Source organism: Schistocerca piceifrons, chromosome 1 (assembly GCF_021461385.2).
Source record: "Schistocerca piceifrons isolate TAMUIC-IGC-003096 chromosome 1, iqSchPice1.1, whole genome shotgun sequence".
Classification (NCBI taxonomy): Eukaryota; Metazoa; Arthropoda; class Insecta; order Orthoptera; family Acrididae; genus Schistocerca; species Schistocerca piceifrons.
In genome coordinates, this window is record NC_060138.1 from 912,800,071 (window position 1) to 912,819,370 (window position 19,300).

Sequence of the window (19,300 nt, forward strand, 5' to 3'; positions counted from 1 at the left end):
ACCAGATTAAAGAAAAGACTAAGCAATGATTAGAAAATCTAATGAGGCAAATCGTACACATTAGAAAAAATAGCAGAGCAATTGGCGTATGACAGAGGAGACAGTGGGATACTGTTAAGACATGAATTTCAAAATGTCAGTAATCAAACAAATAATTTTGCATAAGAACTAAAAAGTGGAACTAGTATGTATCACAGCAAACTATCACCAACCAACATTATAGTCTCACCAACTACATAAATGATTTAACTGAGATTCCAGTGCCCACAATATATGTAAAATTAAATTTTCAGTGCTTTCAATTTACACACACATAGCACATATCTACATCTGTACTCTGCAAACCATTGTGAATTGCATGGCAGAGGGCACACATTAGGATTTCTTCCCATTCCATTCACGTATGTTGTGCAGGAAGAATGATTGTTTAAATGTCTGTGTGTGTGCAGTAATTATTCTATTCTACACAAGTGATTTGTAAGTGATCTCTTTTGTAGACTGATTGCATTTCCCCAGTATTCTACCAATGAACCAAAGTCTAGCACCTCCTTTACCCACAACTGAGCCGATATGATTATTACATTTCATATCCTTACAGAGTGTTACATCCAGGTATTTGTATAAGTTGGCCAATTCCACCAGTGATTCATTGCTATTATTGTCATAGGATACTACCTTTTTTCGTTTTGTGAAGTGCAATTTTACATTTCTGAACATTTAAAGCAAGTTTCCAATCTTTGCACCACTCTGAAATCTTATCTAATCTGACTGCATATTTATGCAGCTTTTGTCATGTAGTACTTCATCACAGGTAACTGCATCACCTGCAAAAAGTCTGAGTGTACTATTAACATTGTCTGCAAGGTCATTAATATACATCATGAACAGCAAGGGTCCCCACACACTTTCCTGGGGCACACCTGAAGTTACTTCAACATCTAACAATGCCTCTCCATCCAACATAACATGCTAAGTCCTTCCTCCCCTAAAAGTCCTTAATCCAGTCACAAATTTCACTTGATGCCCCATAAGATCGTACTTTTGACAATAATAATAATGAGCGTATGGCATTGGTGGCCGGGAGACCCCTAGCGGGGTGGTTCGGCCACTGCTCCACAAGTTCTTTAACGCCACTACGGCGACTTGCGAGTGAATGAGGGTGAAATGATGATGAAAGACAGGCAGAGAAAATCCCTGACCCCGCTGGGAATCGAACCCAGGACCCCGTGCGCGGGAAGCGAGAACGCTACCACAAGACCACAAGCTGCGGACACTTTTGACAATAAGTGCAGGTGTGACACTGAGTAAAATAACAACAACAAAAATTCATTAATGTGACTGCTACAATATTTAACCAAAATATGGCATTCCAAATAACTACTTGGTAAAAATAGGTCAGGCACTAAAACACTAAACTGTCAAGAACTGAGTACACAGCAACAGTATCCAAAAATTTTACCAAAAACATGTTCTACTCATTAGGAAAATACACACTTAGACTTGAGCTCATGTGTTCAGCCACTCCATGTAAAAGGTTTTTTTTTTCATACCTTGGAGGCACTGATGAAGTAATGAATTTTAGAGGGGTTTTTCTTCTTCTCTTCCTTCAGAAGCTCTTCTGCTTTGTCCTTCAGACCTTCAGTATCTCGGTAGTACTTAAATGATAATAAGTCTCGAGCGTGTGCAGCCATTGGATTGACATAACGGGCTATGATTTCATCCAAATCTTCAAATTCTTCATTGCCAATCCAAAGTGACTGACCCAAACTAAATGCATTTTCCTTTCCTTCTTCCCTTACATCTATGTGCTGGTAGACTCCGTCAGTCACTTTCCATGTAACTGTGAGATGATCTGCACCCTATAAAGAAGGAGCCACAGACACAATGTCATAAGCACTAACACACAAATGAATGAACAGCTTTACTTCTTCGCAAAAGAATGTAACATACTTTACTTGAAGGTCGAACTATTACTTCACCCTGATCCATCTGATTCATAATTTCTTCTGCTTCCTTGAAAGAAATATTATGGAAAGAAGGATGGACAATAACACGTTTTATGTATGTTTGCCGCTGTTTCATCTTTTTAGCTTCCTCTTCTGCTTTCAGATCTTTATCTTCTGCTTCATTATCATAAAAGGGATCTTTAGGAGGCCTAATAGATAAGAAAGCACCAGTGTAACAAAAAATGCTGAGATATGAACAAAAGTAGAAATTTAAGAATTTAATTAAATTAAAAATGCATATGTCAAATGAGACTAACCCCAATATGGACTAATAAACAATTAACACTGAAGCCACTTCAACTAATGTCAAACACAACAAGATCAAGGTAATGCATTTTAAAGTGAACTGCATAAAACACAATTTTTCTGAGAGCAGCAGCTTACCTCCATTCATGATTTTTGTCAGCAAGGTCAGAGCTTTTTGATGTACATTCCACAGAAAATCGCTCCACATCAATTTTAATTACCCGGCAATGTATGGTTTGTCCTCTTGTAACTCGCTCTTCTGGATTGCTCACATGCTTATCAGACAGATTTTTAATGTGAACATAACCAGAAATACCATTGTCTAGTCGTAATCTTACTCCTGTGGCTTGGCCAGGGCAACCTCCAGCATCAAAGTGATTCCACACCTAGAAAAATAAGTCATGATTTTTTGTGGAAACAGTACCAATGATAAAAAAGTGAACGTAGAAAGAATGAAGAGAAGAAGAAAAGGAAGACAGAAGGAAGGGGGTCATTGTACATCACCAGTAACTACTCCAGCTACCTCAAACATTTATGGCTCTGCTAATGCAGCATTTATTATATCTGTACTGTAAAAAGAAAATTTGTTTGGTTTAAATTTACAATGGGACAGAATGGTCAACATGTATGTATCTTTAGGAGATGAAATTACAAATATTGTGGACAGACACATTTAAACACAGAAAAACTGACTAGGGTTTTCAACTGTTGCTTCCTTCTCCATGAAGGAAAGAGGTATCAGTTGTAAAGAAAATATGTGTTCTTGCATTTGTTTAAGCTTACAGCATTTGGGTCAGTATATGTCTGTGAAAATAGTGGAGTAGGACAAAGGTGCATTGACAAAGTCTTGCACTTGGGTCTTCTACAGAATTATGACTCATCTGGCAAGGGACTAAGAGTACGTGTCATATGAAAATAGGACAAGCTTATTTCATACATGTATAGTATGCCAGATTACCACTTTGATTTTGGTGGTAATGGTTGTAAGTAAAATAGTCCACATTTTTGGGAAGGATAATAAATACCCAAATCCCTGGCAAAAGATATGGTAAGCTGTTCATCTGCGGTGGTAGTGAGTGTCGATGGGGTGTTCCTTTTGCAGATGGTTATGGAGAGTGATGGGGTTTGAGAATTTGGGGGACTGTAAGGACATGGTATGGGAGATCTGTTTGTGCATTAGGTTTGGAGGGTAATACCTGTCTGTGAAGTATAAGGATAGAGTTTGCTAACAACTACCTGGGTGGTCGAAAGTATGAGACACACATTTAGTTTGGAATTAATGGTTGCTGTAAAAAGTTGGGTACTGTTGATGGTAACGCAGTTGATAAGGACACATTTTCAAGAAGCTATCAGGGGGGAGGAGGGGGAGGAGGAGGAGGAGGAGGAGGAGGAAGAGCTCAAAGTTCAGGAAGGTGGCTTAGATTTGATAAGGTCCAGTTGAGGTGGATGGGAAAGAACAGAAGATGCTGCAGCTGTGGGGAATAAAGATAATATGTCTTGTAAAGTCTTGTTACATTCCATCCTGGATTTTCCATTGTTTGATAATATGTCTTGGTGTTATGTCTAATACTGAAGGTTAACCACATAAGGAGTTTAGGAATGTAAGTGGCTAGATGAGTTTCCTATACATGGGTGGCATATGACAGTCCATGCCAGTACTCATGGTTGTGTCGTACACCTAGTTTGTATAACTTCCCTTGAGAGGAGAAGCAGTTATACCTGGGGATGAAATTGGTTAGATGTGGAAGTAGGGACAGGAAACAATGGTTTTATTTTACGGGTGAATTCAGTGTTAATTTTTTCCAGTTTTGGTGTTTTTTTTCCCCTGATTCATTGTTACTTTTTGCCAGATTCACTGGTACTTTTTGCCAGATTCCTTGTTACTTTTTCCAAATTTGTTGTCATTTTTGCCATATTCATTATTTTTTGCCACATTCAGTGAAATAATTTTTACCTGAATTTTTTGGGAAATTTGGTGTTGTTTATTTTACCAAATTTGGTGTTGTTATTTCATTTTTTTGTAAAATTGAGTTTGGATTTTTTTTGCCCAATTCAATGTTTTTCATTTTTCATTTTGCAAAATTCAGTATTTTCTTTGCCAAATATGATGATCTTTTTTTGGCAAATCCCCCATTGACTATCGCCAAGTTCTGCATTTTTGCTCAATGTGATGTTTTTCTGCCAAATTTGGTGTTGTGTGTGAGCCAAATTCACTGTTGCTTCTTGCCAATTTTGGTATTTTTGCCAAATTGTGTGTTGATGTTTTTGCCAAATTCAGTAATTTTTTCCCTGCCAAAAAGTATTCTATATTCTGGACATCTGTAGCTGTTGAGGGACATGTTGTTACGAAGAATTTTGCTGACAGCTGGTGAAATTGTTGTTTTATTAATGTACAGCCAGTTTTGCAGCCTAAAGTCGCATCATCCGGTGCAACACCTGCAAAGATGATATCATAAGGCAGAACAATCGAAGATGCTTTGCAATTTCTTGCAAATCTGGTGTTTTCTTTGCCAAATTTGGTGTTTTTGACAAATTCAATGCTTATTTATATTTCAGTGTTGTCCTTCCCAACTTCAGCGGATTTTGTCAAATTTGTTTTTTCATGCATACATTTTTTTCCCCATTTTTTTGATGTTGTTTTTGCCAAAACAGGTCCTTTTGTCCAAATACGGTGCTACTTTCATCAACACATCAAAGTTCATTATGTGTGAAATGAACTGTTATTTTAAGATTATACATAAACATCAGCCTTCGAGAGATTAGAAGTCAAAATGGAATTTTAACATACATTAACCATCAGTTAAGAATATTAGTAAACTGCCATCCTCAGAATAATAAGATTTCTGCATAGCAAAATTCCAGATGTACCGAATCTCATAAAATATCCGATTTTGCATTAAATAGCCGATTTTGCGATATTGCCCCAGAAAATGCTAATTTCATGTTATTTTTCATGCTATCACTTTTGAAAAATTTTCTTTTACCTCTATATACAGAATGAGACAGTGGGTTTGAGTCACAAGGATGTTGCGAGAGGTAGTATTTATAGTGGTAAGACCATGGGTGCATTGTGCACGCCTGGCCAAATAGTGCTTCACAAGCACTCCTACCATGCACCTGACTAGCGCTCCAAGCAAAGGGGCGAGTGGGGCTGAAGGGTGAGGAGGATGAGGAAAAGATTGCAGCCAAATGCCACTAGTGCAAGGTAGTGGGCTTGTCACAGTTTGCTATCAATAGCGTGTGTGTTAAATTGGATTTACATTCTGAGTTAGGAATACCATGGCATCTACACATATGGTGTCTACACATGTGAATGGAATTCTTGTTACTTTTTGTATAATTCAAAAGCCATGCAACATGCTTAAAATGCCACTGCACTATCATGAGCCATAACTTTCACTGTAACATTGTTACAACACCAACCATACAGACGGTAAGATTCACGTCTCTTCAGACGAATGAGTGTGATTGCTAGCTACACTGGAGGCTGTCATTAGGAAAAAAATTGAGTTAAGGGTAAATTGTGCAACGACAAAATCTTTTAAGGTTGACGTCACCAATTACTTGAATTCATTAAGTCTTAACGCAAGGAGTGGATCATTTGGTAATAGATATGGCAGGCATCATTGATGTTATTAAACCAAAATAAATCCTATAGGAAAACCAGCTTCAAGTTCATGAAATGGAACACTTCCTTAAACTTAAGGCCGCCATCAGTGTAGCAGACATGACTGACTGTTTCAATAATTGAAACATTTCATCATGAGTTTTCAAAAATATTCCAAGATATTGCACGACTCAATTCAGATTTCAATTTATTTGTCAAACCATTCTTCCTTTTGATTGTAAATGTATCTTATTACTTTTATCTTGAGCAGATAGACATCCACTGATAAAATGTTTACAAGAAACACTATTGATAAAATCCTGCTTATAGAAGTATACTGCCATATTCTGTGGAATAGTCGCACTGTGTTGCAAACAAGTTTTCTGCTTATGCAGCCTCACTCACACACCCGCTCAGAACAGCACAGTGGTGGGTGGATGCTAGAGCACCGGCTGCGCTCACAGAGCGCGAGTGCGAATCTTGGCCAGGCCTGGTATAAAGAGCTGTTGTCAACAGTAACACGACAGATCCATGTGGCAATGGGAAGTGGATGGTTGAAAGATACTTAAGGATTGGTCTGTGTCACTGACATGGGAAACTAAGCTGTGGGTAATGGGCTGAAGGCGTTGGTCAACAAGATCTGAGATTTTTTCCACATAAGCACAGAAAGCGTGTAGAAAGAGTGTGTGTGTGTGTGTGTGTGTGTGTGTGTGTGTGTGTGTGTGTGATGGGGAGGCTGTGGGGTGGAGAGGGAGAGAAGTTCTGCTGGGACGGACCTAAGGATTTGGCTGAAAGAATCAGAAAGTTGGAGGATCACTACATAATATGGTAGTATGCAAATTTCAGTGAAAATTGAAATTCCTGCATTATGATTGTTCTGCCATCTTCATTTGGAGCAATCTTCCTGGATTTGGAAATTTTATGCCAAAAGAATGTGGCTGTAAGTTTGTTTGGTTTTCTTGGTGGTCAACGATATTCTACACAGAAAGACAAGTACTTTAAGTCCAAACTCAAGGGTAGAAGTGAGTTAAAATGTGAACATCCCATATCCAGAGTCATATACAGCCTTTTAAAGTTTTGGTTACTTGACAACCAACAGCTGTTATGTACTTGAAAAAATGTATCATTAAAGATAAGCTGTTAATAATAAACATATCTATCAGCCCATTTCGGTCATAGCCCACCATCACAGGATGTAAGGCGAAAATTGATCAGGTAATGGCATATTTCATGTTCCTTTTAGGCTCATACAACAAAGTTGACGCAGCTTGTGGACTTTCACTATGTGACCTTTAATGTATGATGTCCTAAAGAACAGACACGACGCATTCATATAACTGACACACCTTGATGGACTATGAATCCACAACCATCAATGCAGATGCAAATTTACATTCAACCTTCAGCGAGAATCTAAAATTAGCGAGCATGGAGAACATGGACATGGACTGTGGATAAGTGGTGGCACTAGGTGGGATTGTGAGTTGGCTAAGTAGTGTGCTGAAATAGTCAGTGCATTTGCACTGTGACCTGGTGGTGAATTGGTTAATGCAACTGCCTAGAAAGCAAATAGGAGATCCCAGGTTTGTGTCCCGCTCTGGTACAAATTTTCACTTATCACCACTGATTCTGCATGAAGTTCCGATGCAGCTGACATCATCAGTTCTTTCCCTTTCCTTTCTCCCTCCACCATCTTCAGTTTACATAATATGTATCACAGCTGTGGATTCTATGTGGTGTCTGTTCTTTTGGGCATGTCTGAAAGAACATACACCACACATTCATATAATTTATAATAAACAACTGATGGTTAATAATGCATTTGTTCAAAAACATATGTGGTTGTTTCAAGGGGTGCTACATCTTTACCAGATACCATCAGAAGTATATCAACAAAAGAATCGACTGACAATTACTGCCATTTATTTTCTTACATTTTCTAGCATAACGAAAGGGTCAGTAATAAAAATATGTAGAAGCTAGGACTTTTATATCCATATGACTACACTGCAGTTAACACTTACGTGCCTGGCAGAGGTTTATTGAACCACCTTCAAACTATTTCTTTACTGTTACACTTTTGAACAGCACACGGGAAACATGAACACTTTAATTTTCCCAAGCAAGCTCTGATTGCTCTTAGTTTCTTATAATGATCATTTCTCCCTTTGTTGATGGGTGCTAGTTTTACCAAAAAAATATTTTAATTCCAAAATGTTTCACATTTATTCCTGAAAAGAAAATTTTTTCTTAAAGCGGGATTGCTTAAAACCAATTTTCAATAACACAGCTCTTATGGCAGCTACTTCTCAAAATGGACACCACAATTGTTGAGGCATTTATCATAATGGTGCATTATCAATTGTATGCCCAGAATCTGCTACCAATGTCCAGAGCCACGAAGTGAATTCAGTCTGTGCCTCACTGTCGTTGCAGAAACTTTTTCCTGCCAGAAAATGCTTCACAAGATGGAAGAGATGCAAATCACTTGGGGCAAAGTCACGACTGCAGGGTGGATAGTCTATGATCTCCAATCCAAACTGATCCAATTCATTTTATGTGGTGTTGGCTGTATGGGGTGTTGCATTTTCATGCAAAGTGTAATTGTCTGACAATACCGATCAGCATTTATGGTCTCCCTTTGTGGCAAAAACTTGCACAGGAGCATACCACGTCAATCCCAGAAGACAGTGCACATACTTTTTCTGACAGAGGCACACCTTGAATTTGGTCTTCACAGGTGCAACAATATGCCGCCATGCATGGGTTGTTGTTTTGTTTATGGGGTGGCATGCAACACCCATGTTTCATCCCCAGTGACAACATGGTTGAGACACTTGTTACCTTTCTGCGCATACTGATGTAGGAATGTCAATGCTGTGACCAGACTTTGATTTTGTGTGATTTGTTACATGCCTTGGCACCCACCTTGCACACACTTTATCAAAATCAATGAGAGAGAAATTCATGCAACAAATTAATGAGAAAGTTCTGAAACTGTGAAGCGCTTGTTCTGCAAAATTGCTTATCACACACTTTCTGCCCATTCCAGCGTCACCAGGGTGGTCGGCCACTATGGTCTTTGTCATGAATATTGGTTTGTTCTTCAGCAAATTGCCTGCAGTATCATCTGACCATACTGTCACTCAATATCGTGTCTATACACATGGGAAATTGGCGATGCATTGCTGCTGGAAATTTCTTCTGAGTGTGCAAAAACTGGATAACTACGTGAGACTCACTGTCGGTGAGAGACATTATCAGAGCAGGCATTTTATTTTAGCACTGTGCAGTAACCACTGCTGTCACAAGACAAACTGCACTGCATTATCACTACATACCTCCTATCTACAAACATGTGCATTCCTATCCGATTACTCATGCCATTTTTGGACATGATCAGAACTTATTTTCTGGATGTACCTCATACATTTAGTCTCAATTGGCTTCAAAGTTCTTGAGCACACTCCCCGAAGCAATCAGCCTCATTCATGTGTTTGTCTAGTTCCACTAGAGGACATTTACCAGAATGGACAGCGATTTTGTATGGCTACAGTGTCTGTTTTCTGTGTGGGGCAATGAATATATCCAGCTGCCAATTTTTTGCTGGCTGGTTCTGGCAGAAGACATGTAATCAATAGAGTGGGAGTTACTAAGAAAATGGAAAATAAATTAGGCTGCTCTGCAAAGTTATACAAGTTCCCCATGTATGTCCTTCTTTTATTTTATCTTCCTCCACACATTTCCCATTCCCCACAACATACAAATTAATAGTCACCAGTTGCAGCACATTCACAGTGATAGAAAAAGTATTTATTTTATTTTAAATCCAGTCTCACCCCACAAATGTTCATATATTATTAATTTAATTTCCTCAAAGTCTCAACTTATGCATTGCAATGCGTGTTCACAGTACTCAAAGTTGTAACTTTTTGACAAAGCTTGTACAGCTAATTATTATGACTGCAAGGAGACAATATGTATATGAAGATGGTGACTGTTGACTGAAATTAGTAAGCTGATTTGTTGCCCATGACTAGATTTACAATAAAAAAACAAACAAATTAATAGCTTCCCGGGAAAATAACAGAAACAATACGGCTATCTGAAGGGATTTATCTGTTGTTTAATGTCTTTTGTGTGTGAAACAACAGCAGAAGGTGAATTAACACAAACAGACTCTTTGGAGTGCTCATAATGATAATGAAAATAAAACACAAGACTACTAACATTTACTTACAAAAATATTTTGAAAAAAAAAAAAAAAAAAAAAACTGGAAAGAACAGAGAACTAAAGATCATACTATAAGACCAAAAAATAAACTAAAGATCATACGATAAGACCAAAAAATAAGGATGATCAGTTCATTTCAAATATAGTGATGTTAATGGGAAGCTACAACCTCAAAAGGGACAAGGAATAAATATGTGATGAGATTCCTGTGGTTATGAAGAGCTGAAAACTAATTCCAAGAGTTCCTGAAAATGTGCATGGACTAGCACACCTGCTTCTGCAACAGCTGTAAAGAGTCTTAACAGTTTGATGCATTCACATATGTATCCTATGTATTTCATTTGACATCACAGCCAATATAAATCTTTTGCAGGCAATTGTAATATAACTAACTGTCACCTCTCAGTGGATGCCACAGAACAGAACATCAAAACACGCCACAATGCTTTCCAAATGGTGGCATTTACCAAACTGACAACAGAACAGGTCAGAAGACACTGTCACACATTAAGCTTTCTTTGGAACAAGGTTTAGACATTAACAGTGAGTGGATACCTACATACATTAAAAGTTAACCTATTGTCACAGCACATACTCATGTTACAGAATGGGCTTTAGGGCTTTTGTGTCTGCTTTTTATTGCTTGCTTTGTTTTTGTGACACACTACAAAGAATGCATAAGGACTTCATGTGTTTCCTAATGCAGTTCCCCCATGAAAAATATCAAATATGTGAAAGTGAAAAATAATTTAGATTTTACCATACCTAGATAAAGAAAAATCCTACATTATGCATAAATAATAATAATCATCATCATCATTTAAGACTGATTATGCCTTTCAGCGTTCAGTCTGGAGCATAGCCCCCTTATAAAATTCCTCCATGATCCCCTATTCACTGCTAACATTGGTGCCTCTTCTGATGTTAAACCTATTACTTCAAAATCATTCTTAACCAAATCCAGGTACCTTCTCCTTGGTCTACCCCGACTCCTCCTACCCTCTACTGCTGAACCCATGAGTCTCTTGGGTAACCTTGCTTCTCCCATGCGTGTAACATGACCCCACCATCTAAGCCTGTTCGACCTGACTGCTACATCTATAGAGTTCATTCCCAGTTTTTCTTTGATTTCCTCATTGTGGACACCCTCCTGCCATTGTTCCCATACTAGTACCTGCAATCATCCTAGCTACTTTCATATCCGTAACCTCAACCTTGTTGATAAGGTAACCTGAATCCACCCAGCTTTCGCTCGCATACAACAAAGTTGGTCGAAAGATTGAACGGTGCACAGATAACTTAGTCTTGGTACTGACTTCCTTCTTGCAGAAGAGAGTAGATCGAGCTGAGCGCTCACTGCATTAGCTTTGCTACACCTCGCTTCCAGTTCTTTCACTATGTTGCCATCCTGTGAGAATATGCATCCTAAGTACTTGAAACCGTTCACCTGTTCTAACTTTGTTACTCCTATTTGGCACTCAATCCATTTATATTTCTTTCCCACTGACATTACTTTCGTTTTGGAGATGCTAATCTTCTGATCTAGCTCTGAAATATTACTTTGCAAACTTTCAATCGAATATGCCATCACAACTAAGTCATCCACATATGCAAGACTGCTTATTTTGTGTTCACATATCTTAATCTCACCCAGCCAGTCTATTGTTTTCAACATATGATCCATAAATAATATGAACAACTTTGGAGACAGGTTGCAGCCTTGTCTTACTCCTGAAACTACTCTGAACCATGAACTCAATTTACTGTCAACTCTAACTGCTGCCTGACTATCCATGTAAAGACCTTTAATTGCTTGCAAAAGTTTGCCTCCTATTCCATAATCTCGTAGAACAGACAATAACTTCCTCCTAGGAACCCGGTCATATGCCTTTTCTAAATCTATAAAGCATAGATACAATTCCCTGTTCCACTCATAACACTTCTCCATTATTTGCCGTAAGCTAAAGATCTGGTCCTGACAACCTCTAAGAGGCCTAAACCCACACTGATTTTCATCCAAATGGTCCTCAACAAATACTCGCACTTTCCTTTCAACAATACCTGAGAATAAATAAGAACACAAATAGATAAAACATGTTTTTACAATGAAAGCTGTTTCAACACTGAAGACGTAAGCTCTACCGAAGGAGAATAACACACTTTTTTTGATATTATTTGTTAATTAAGATGTATTAAAATGCAGATAATAAAGTAAATAGGTGCTGAGTAGTGCCTACAAAATACTGTTTGATGTGTTTATTTGGATGTATTTTCTTGAGTAATTAAATGCTGATGTTTTGAAATATTTGGATGAAACTTTTCCTATTCTTTTAGTAGGCAGTAATATGAAAAAATTATGATGTGTCCTTTGCCAAAACCCTCCCCTCTTCACCCCTTCACCTGTGATTTTTCATTTTGCTTTCCCCATTAATAAACTCTTATCATCATTGCTAGTCCCTTAATCTATGTTCCTCTTTCCTGTCAGGTGGATGATCCCTCATGATCCATTAAATTTCTGGCAAGCAGCTGTACAAATTTCATTGCTGCTATTCATAACCTAATCTTTATCATTCTGTACTGGGCTGAGTGATAAGACATTAACTGGAGTTACGACCCGTAAGATGATACTACCAAACACTTACAGGACAGAAGTCGTGGGATAGCGATATGCACATATACATACGGCAGTAATACTATGCACACACAGTATTAAAGGACAGAGCATTGGCAGCACTGTCATTTGTACTAACATGATTCATGTGAAAAGGTTTCCAATGTGATTATGGCTGCATGGTGGGAATTAATAGATTTTAAATGCAGAATGGCATTTAGAGTTAAGAGGCTTGGGACATTCCATTTCAGAAGTCATTAAGGAATTCAATATTCTGAGATCGACAGTGTCAGAAGAGTGCTGAGAGTACCACATTTCAGGCATTACCTCTCACCACAGACAATGCAGTGGCTGAGAGCCTTCACTTAATGATCGAAAGCAGAGGCATTTGTGTAAAGTTGTCAATGATAACAGACAAGCAACACCTGCAGAAATTGATGTGGAATGTACGAAAAACATATCAGTTAGGACAGTGCAGTGAAATATGGCTTTAACGGGCTATGGGAGCACATGACTGATGTGAGTGATTTTGCCTTCAGCACCTCTACTGAGCTCATGACCACACTGGTTGGACCCTAGATGACTTGAAAACTGTGGCCTCATCAGATGAATCCCGATTTCAGTTGATAAGAGTTGATGGTAGTGTTCGAGTGTGGTGCATACTCCAAGAAGCCCAAGTTGTCAACAGGGCACTGTGAAAGCTGGTGGTGGCTCCATAATAGTATGGGCTGTTTTTACATGGTATGGGCCGATCCTCTGGTACAAACTAACCAATCACTGACAGGAAATAGTAATGTTTGGCTTCTTGGAAACCACTTGCAGCCATTCACGGGCTACATGTTCCCAAACAACGTTGGAATTTTTAAGCATGACAATGCGCCATATCCTCGGGTCACTACTGTTCATGATTGGTTTGAAGAACATTCTGGAAAATTTGAGCAAATAATTTTGCTACCAAAACTGCTTGACATGAATGCCATTGGACATTTATGGGACATAACTGAGAGGTCAGTTTGTGCACAAAATCTTACACTAGCAACATTTTCTCAATTATGGATGGCTGTAGAGGCAGCACAGTTCAATATTTCTGCAGGAGACTTCCAACGACTTGTTGATTCCATGCCACATAGAGTTGCTGCACTACATCGGGCAAAAAGAGGTCCAACATGTATTAGGAGGTATCCCATGACTTTTGTCACTTTAGTGTGTAATGGTACCGCTCTGTCATGTTCCTTGGCAGTCCAATGATGTCAAGTGCAAATTGAGCTTAGCACACAGATTCTGTGTCTGTACCGACATTACCTCTGAAAGTTCCGGAAAATCATTCTTCAAACAGAAAGGGCACTGCCAGAGTCCAGTTTCATCATTACGTACTGGGTTTGCTTGGTCCAACTGGTCTCCTTGAGGTTTCCTGTGCGTAATGCCTGAAAAATGTAAGTAAAGAAACTCTCTTCATGGAACACAAAATTGGTAAATATTAATTACTAGGGGAAATTCAAATCATGTAAATGATGAAACTGATATACCAAAATTTGGCAATGCAGTACACAGTAGTAACATAAAGAATAATATTCATTTTCCAAAAATAAGGACTAAAAATGTAACAGTTGATAATATGTAATTTCAGAAATATATGACCAAACTACAAATTAATGTACCTCTCTTTAATTATTGTATTACAAGAGGGTACCCAAACAAAACCGGAGTTATTTTTTAAAAGCTGTATATTTTCAAATCGTTACAAAGCAATCTTACCCATTCAAAATACACTCCATTACAACCAATACATTTGTCACATTGGTGCTTCCACTGTTCGAAACATTCTTTGAAGTCATTTTTAGAAATGGCTCACAGTTTCTCACTCATTTTTTTTCTCGACTTCCTTAATGCTGTCAAACCAGTGTCCTTTCATGCCCCTTTTAATGCATGGGAATAAGAAAAAGTTGTACGGTGCCAGGTCAGGCGAGTAAGGCGTATGGGGGCAGCAGAAACATGTCATTTTTAGCCAAAAGCTGTCTAACAGAGATGGCTGTGTGTGTGTGTGTGTGTGTGTGTGTGTGTGTGTGTGTGTGTGCGCGCGCACCAGTAATAACCTTTGATAGAAAATCTGTATCAGTTTCAAGCCGTTGTTTCAAAGGACAATGTGTTTCAACTTGATGTTCCTTTTAATTGTCAGTCAGAATTCGAGGAACAAACTTGGTAGCAACCCTTTTCATTTCCAGTTCTTCCATTAGAAATTGCTGAGCCAAGCTCCAAGATAACCCACTATTCCCTGACAGCAGATCAACTGTCTGTGAGCACAAGCTCTCTAATTTTTTCAACATGTTCATCGATTTGGGCAGTTGACGGATGTCCGGAACGAGGTCTGTCATTAACTGACACATCGCCATTTTTAAATCGAGCAAACTACTAGTACATTTGAGTTTTTTCCATAGTGTCATCCTGGTAAGCTGTTTTCAACAATCAAACAGTTCCAGCAGCATTTTTACCAAGCAGAAAACAAAAGTTCACAGTTGCACATTGTTCGCATAAACTTACCATCATAAACAATGAAACAAAAACAAAACAGAGGTAGCAAAAACAATCACTGCAGGTGAATAGAACAAGCCAGGTCGACAACATAGGCAGCACTGAACTGGCAATGAGTTGTGCTATACACGCTGGGTACCCTCTCACATGTAATACATGGATATTTGTCAATAAATCCTATGGTCATAATAAGGATAAGGAAACCCAGAAGCTATATATCGGAATGTTTCAAGTTTCTTGTGTGGAAATGGTCAAAACATCTTACAGCTACTTAATTTCCTTATAGTTCCTAAACAATTATGCAAAATATAACAACATATTTTTTTTATCTTTTCTCTTGTTCATGTATATCAAAATTTATGCAAAACTGGCTTTTACAGTTGCTCAATTTGTCGTTAAAGAATAAGTGTACTGTTAAATGAGTGGAGAAACTATGGCTCAGAGCACAATGGGACATAACATCTGAAGTCATCAGTCCCCTAGAACTTAGAACTACTTAAACCTAACTAACCTAACGACATCACACACATCCGTGCCTGAGGCAGGATTCGAACCTGCGACGTAGCGGTCGCGCGGTTCCAGACTGAAGCGCCTATAACCGCTCGGCCACACCGGCTGGCGTGGAGAAACTATCAATGTGGCATTAGCATGATTGTTAATAATCAGTTGGACATGATATTCTTTTTCAACTGTTTTTGCAGAATAAATATCTCGCTAACACAGCCGTTACTCCAGTTACCCATTAACAAAAAATAACGAGCAACTATGCTGTCATTTTACCTACTGGCTAATTCAATAAGAGGAAATGCTTTTAACTAATTCACTTTTATGCCAAACTCAGAGCCATCCCGGCATTTGCCTGAAACGATTTAGGGAAATCACGGAAAACCTAAATCAGGATGGCTGGAGATGGGATTGAACCGTCATCCTCCCGAATGTGAGTCCAGTGTACCACCATTTGTATAACAAAGAATATCACTTAACAGGTTTTAATTAGTATGGGCCCATTTATATCTATACCGATGTACTTCAAGTAACTTCATTTGTTTGGAATTACACTTAAAAATAAAAATTTGTAGATGCAACACATGTACTATTGTCTGTATTTTAAAAAGACTCTCCGCGAGGCAGCTGATGTGTGCAGATGGATCAACAGAAATCTAATGACATCAAATAGTAATCATGTCTTCCTCATCACTGTCAGTGCTACCTAGCAGACAAAACTGTGTTTAATGTGTCTGTGTTTATAAAAACAGAAGTGATACTCAGTTAATGACTGCTGAAATTTTATATGTAACTGAATTTTAAATAATCCTATCTGTGTGACACGTTAGAGACATTGAACACTTCAGTAAGCATTCAGTATGGTTAACATACTTCAATTTATACTGCTTTAGCTAATCTCATCATGCACCTCAAAGAGAGTCTTCTAAGGGAACTAATTACAAAACTGCCCAATAAATTTCTCAGCAATGCCTAGCACTTGTGCCATCACTAAACATAACAGATTTTGAAAAGCCCTTTAACATATCTGGTTTATCATTGATTAAGTGCAAGAACAAGCAGAGAAAATGCACACTTTAATGCAGTATGTTACATGGGTAAGACACAAATCATGCACTAGTTTCTCTGGTAAAATATAATAGTCAGTATAAACGGACAATCTCACCAAAGAGACAGAAAATAAAAACATAATTATTTAGCTCCACCAACACTGAATTAGTACCATAAAACATAGCGCTATCAGTACACAAGCCTTTAGTAGCCAGACAGGGGTGTTTAACATGCTACATACATATTTAGCACTTCTAAAGCTTGCATCAATTATTTGTCACATGCATCTGCACAAGAAACATACTGACCCCACCACTTAGGGGCAAAATGTCATACCAGTAATTTACTCGTGCACTAAAATTTCATTAGTGCTTGTACAGTCCATGTGCTAGTGCTTACTAAGCAATTTTATTTTGTAAAGTCAGAGGAAACACTTACCTATAACAGTCGCAAGTACCATTTTTCCAATGAAGAATGTTTCTGGTGTTTCCTTAGTCAGCATATTAAACAGTTCTTCAGGATTAGGTGATGTATATGGGCTTCGTAAGTCCTTGTATCTATGATTGAGTTCTGCCCTGATATCATATAAGGTAATACTCTTGTTACCAAAGCCCTAAAAAGCAACAGACATTACAATATAACACTGCAGTGCAAATGCAAGTATTTAACTATTAATGTCAAATTTAATCAAATGATGGAGCAAAATTTTCACCAAAAAATATCAGTCATGATCTAATCATGGTGCTTCTCTCATGGCCCCTCTCTAGAATGAAAGCAAAGATTTTCATTCTTCTTTGTTGTGAACACTGAAGAAAGGTTCGAAGACCATTCTGATATTCATTTTTTTAACTGCTGGTGCAAAATATCCATTCTTATAACACACAAACATTTCTGCTGTTGTTATGTAAGGAAGACAAAAACACGTAATTGGATACATGTGATTTTGATGAGCACAGGAAAATGGTTCCAATAGCTCTGAGCACTATGGAGTTAGCATCTGTGGTCATCAGTCCCCTAGAACTTAGAACTACTTAAACCTAACTAACCTAAGGACATCCCACACATCTGTGCCCGAGGCAGGATTCGAACCTGCAACCGTAGCGGTCACGCGGTTCCAGACTGAAGCGCCTAGAACCGCACGGCCACACGATGATAATAGGAGATTAAGAATGAGTCTGCCAGATTTGTAGTGGCTGAATCCAATTCTGAAATACACAGTGTCACTTATGGCCTGTTCTGTTATTTTTCTAGGATGAGGGTGCATCAAGAAGTGATCAAGTATGAATCACGATTACCAATAGTGACTTTCTGTGAATAGGGATGTCATGTGCAAAAGCTCCTCGATCTGCCATCATTTTATTGCCACCAGTTAATTTTTCAACATCTTGATGCAAATTTGCATGGTTCTTCATGCTTGACATATCAAAAACACACATACCTGTCTCTCAAGTTCTTCAGCAAATGCATCAAGATCAAGATCTTTTAATCTTTCTGGAGACTCTAGAATTTCTTCCAAAGCACCAGCAGGATTAGGATCTTCATCATCATATTCTAGGGCATCTACAGCCATTTTCCGTGCCCATTCATATGTTTCGGGATGTACTCTTGAGCCATCCAGGACTTCTACATACGCTTCAGTGCTGAAAAAATAACAGATTTACAAATACCAAATGTATGACAAGTATATCTCCAATCCAACAACAAACAATATATATCTGTACACAACTATAAGATTACAATCAAGCAACTGAACCATCCCTCAACTTCATCTCCACAGTATAACTTTTTTTTAACTCAAGCAGGAGCGCATTTCCAGAAATGTTGATAATAGAGTTAATGAGATTTATACATACCTGTCTCCTAAGGAATTTGTATCGATCTTAATAAACCCTGCACAGTTGATGAAAACTTTTGGACCCATACGGCAAGACGTCACAAGCTGGGTCCTGTTTTCAAGCCTCTGATTGTTCTGTTTGAGCAACTTCAGCAGTGCCTGTCCTTTTCTTGGACCAAGACCACAAACAAACTGGACAAGGTTGCATGTGTATGCTTGCTGGACAGCCAAATTTATGTCAACACCTACTTCGTTGGTTCGATTCACAAACTCAAGATACAGTGCTTCAAGCAGTTCCTCTCTTACCAGCTGGTCCTAAAATTGTATTACGAAACAAAAATAAATATTTGTAATATCACAGTTTTAAACATGAATAACTTACAAGCTGATGATAATCTCTGAACAAGCAAGCATATGATTAGGAAGTAGATGTAAGAGGTACAATTGAATTAAGTGTATACAAAGAGAGATACTTTTGTGAAATGTAACAAATGTCAAAGTAAATTTGGGTCAGTATTGGGAGGAAGTTACTTCAAAAACTGTACAGAAATTCCATTAAAACAATTAAATCATGGATAACTGAAGGGAACAAAATATCTTGTAAATAGAAAATAGTAACTTATGTAATTGTCAGGAAAAACTACTTCTGAGCCATTCCCAAACACACCCATAGTTATCC

At 38.2% G+C, this 19,300-nt stretch overlaps 1 protein-coding gene across 2 annotated transcripts in view; it reads right to left on the bottom strand.

Annotated features, from left to right (window-relative positions):
• Positions 1 to 19,300, bottom strand: part of LOC124717030 (transcription elongation factor SPT6) — a 157,651-nt gene that overhangs the window by 13,668 nt on the left and 124,683 nt on the right. For both annotated transcript variants that reach the window (XM_047243696.1, XM_047243689.1), the window contains 7 exons: positions 18,641 to 18,936; positions 18,226 to 18,427; positions 17,226 to 17,400; positions 14,007 to 14,128; positions 2,391 to 2,638; positions 1,951 to 2,155; positions 1,551 to 1,859 (listed from right to left, as the gene is read on the bottom strand). In XM_047243696.1, coding sequence (XP_047099652.1) covers positions 1,551 to 1,859; positions 1,951 to 2,155; positions 2,391 to 2,638; positions 14,007 to 14,128; positions 17,226 to 17,400; positions 18,226 to 18,427; positions 18,641 to 18,936 — 1,557 coding nt within the window. The remainder of the gene's footprint in view (positions 1 to 1,550; positions 1,860 to 1,950; positions 2,156 to 2,390; positions 2,639 to 14,006; positions 14,129 to 17,225; positions 17,401 to 18,225; positions 18,428 to 18,640; positions 18,937 to 19,300) is intronic.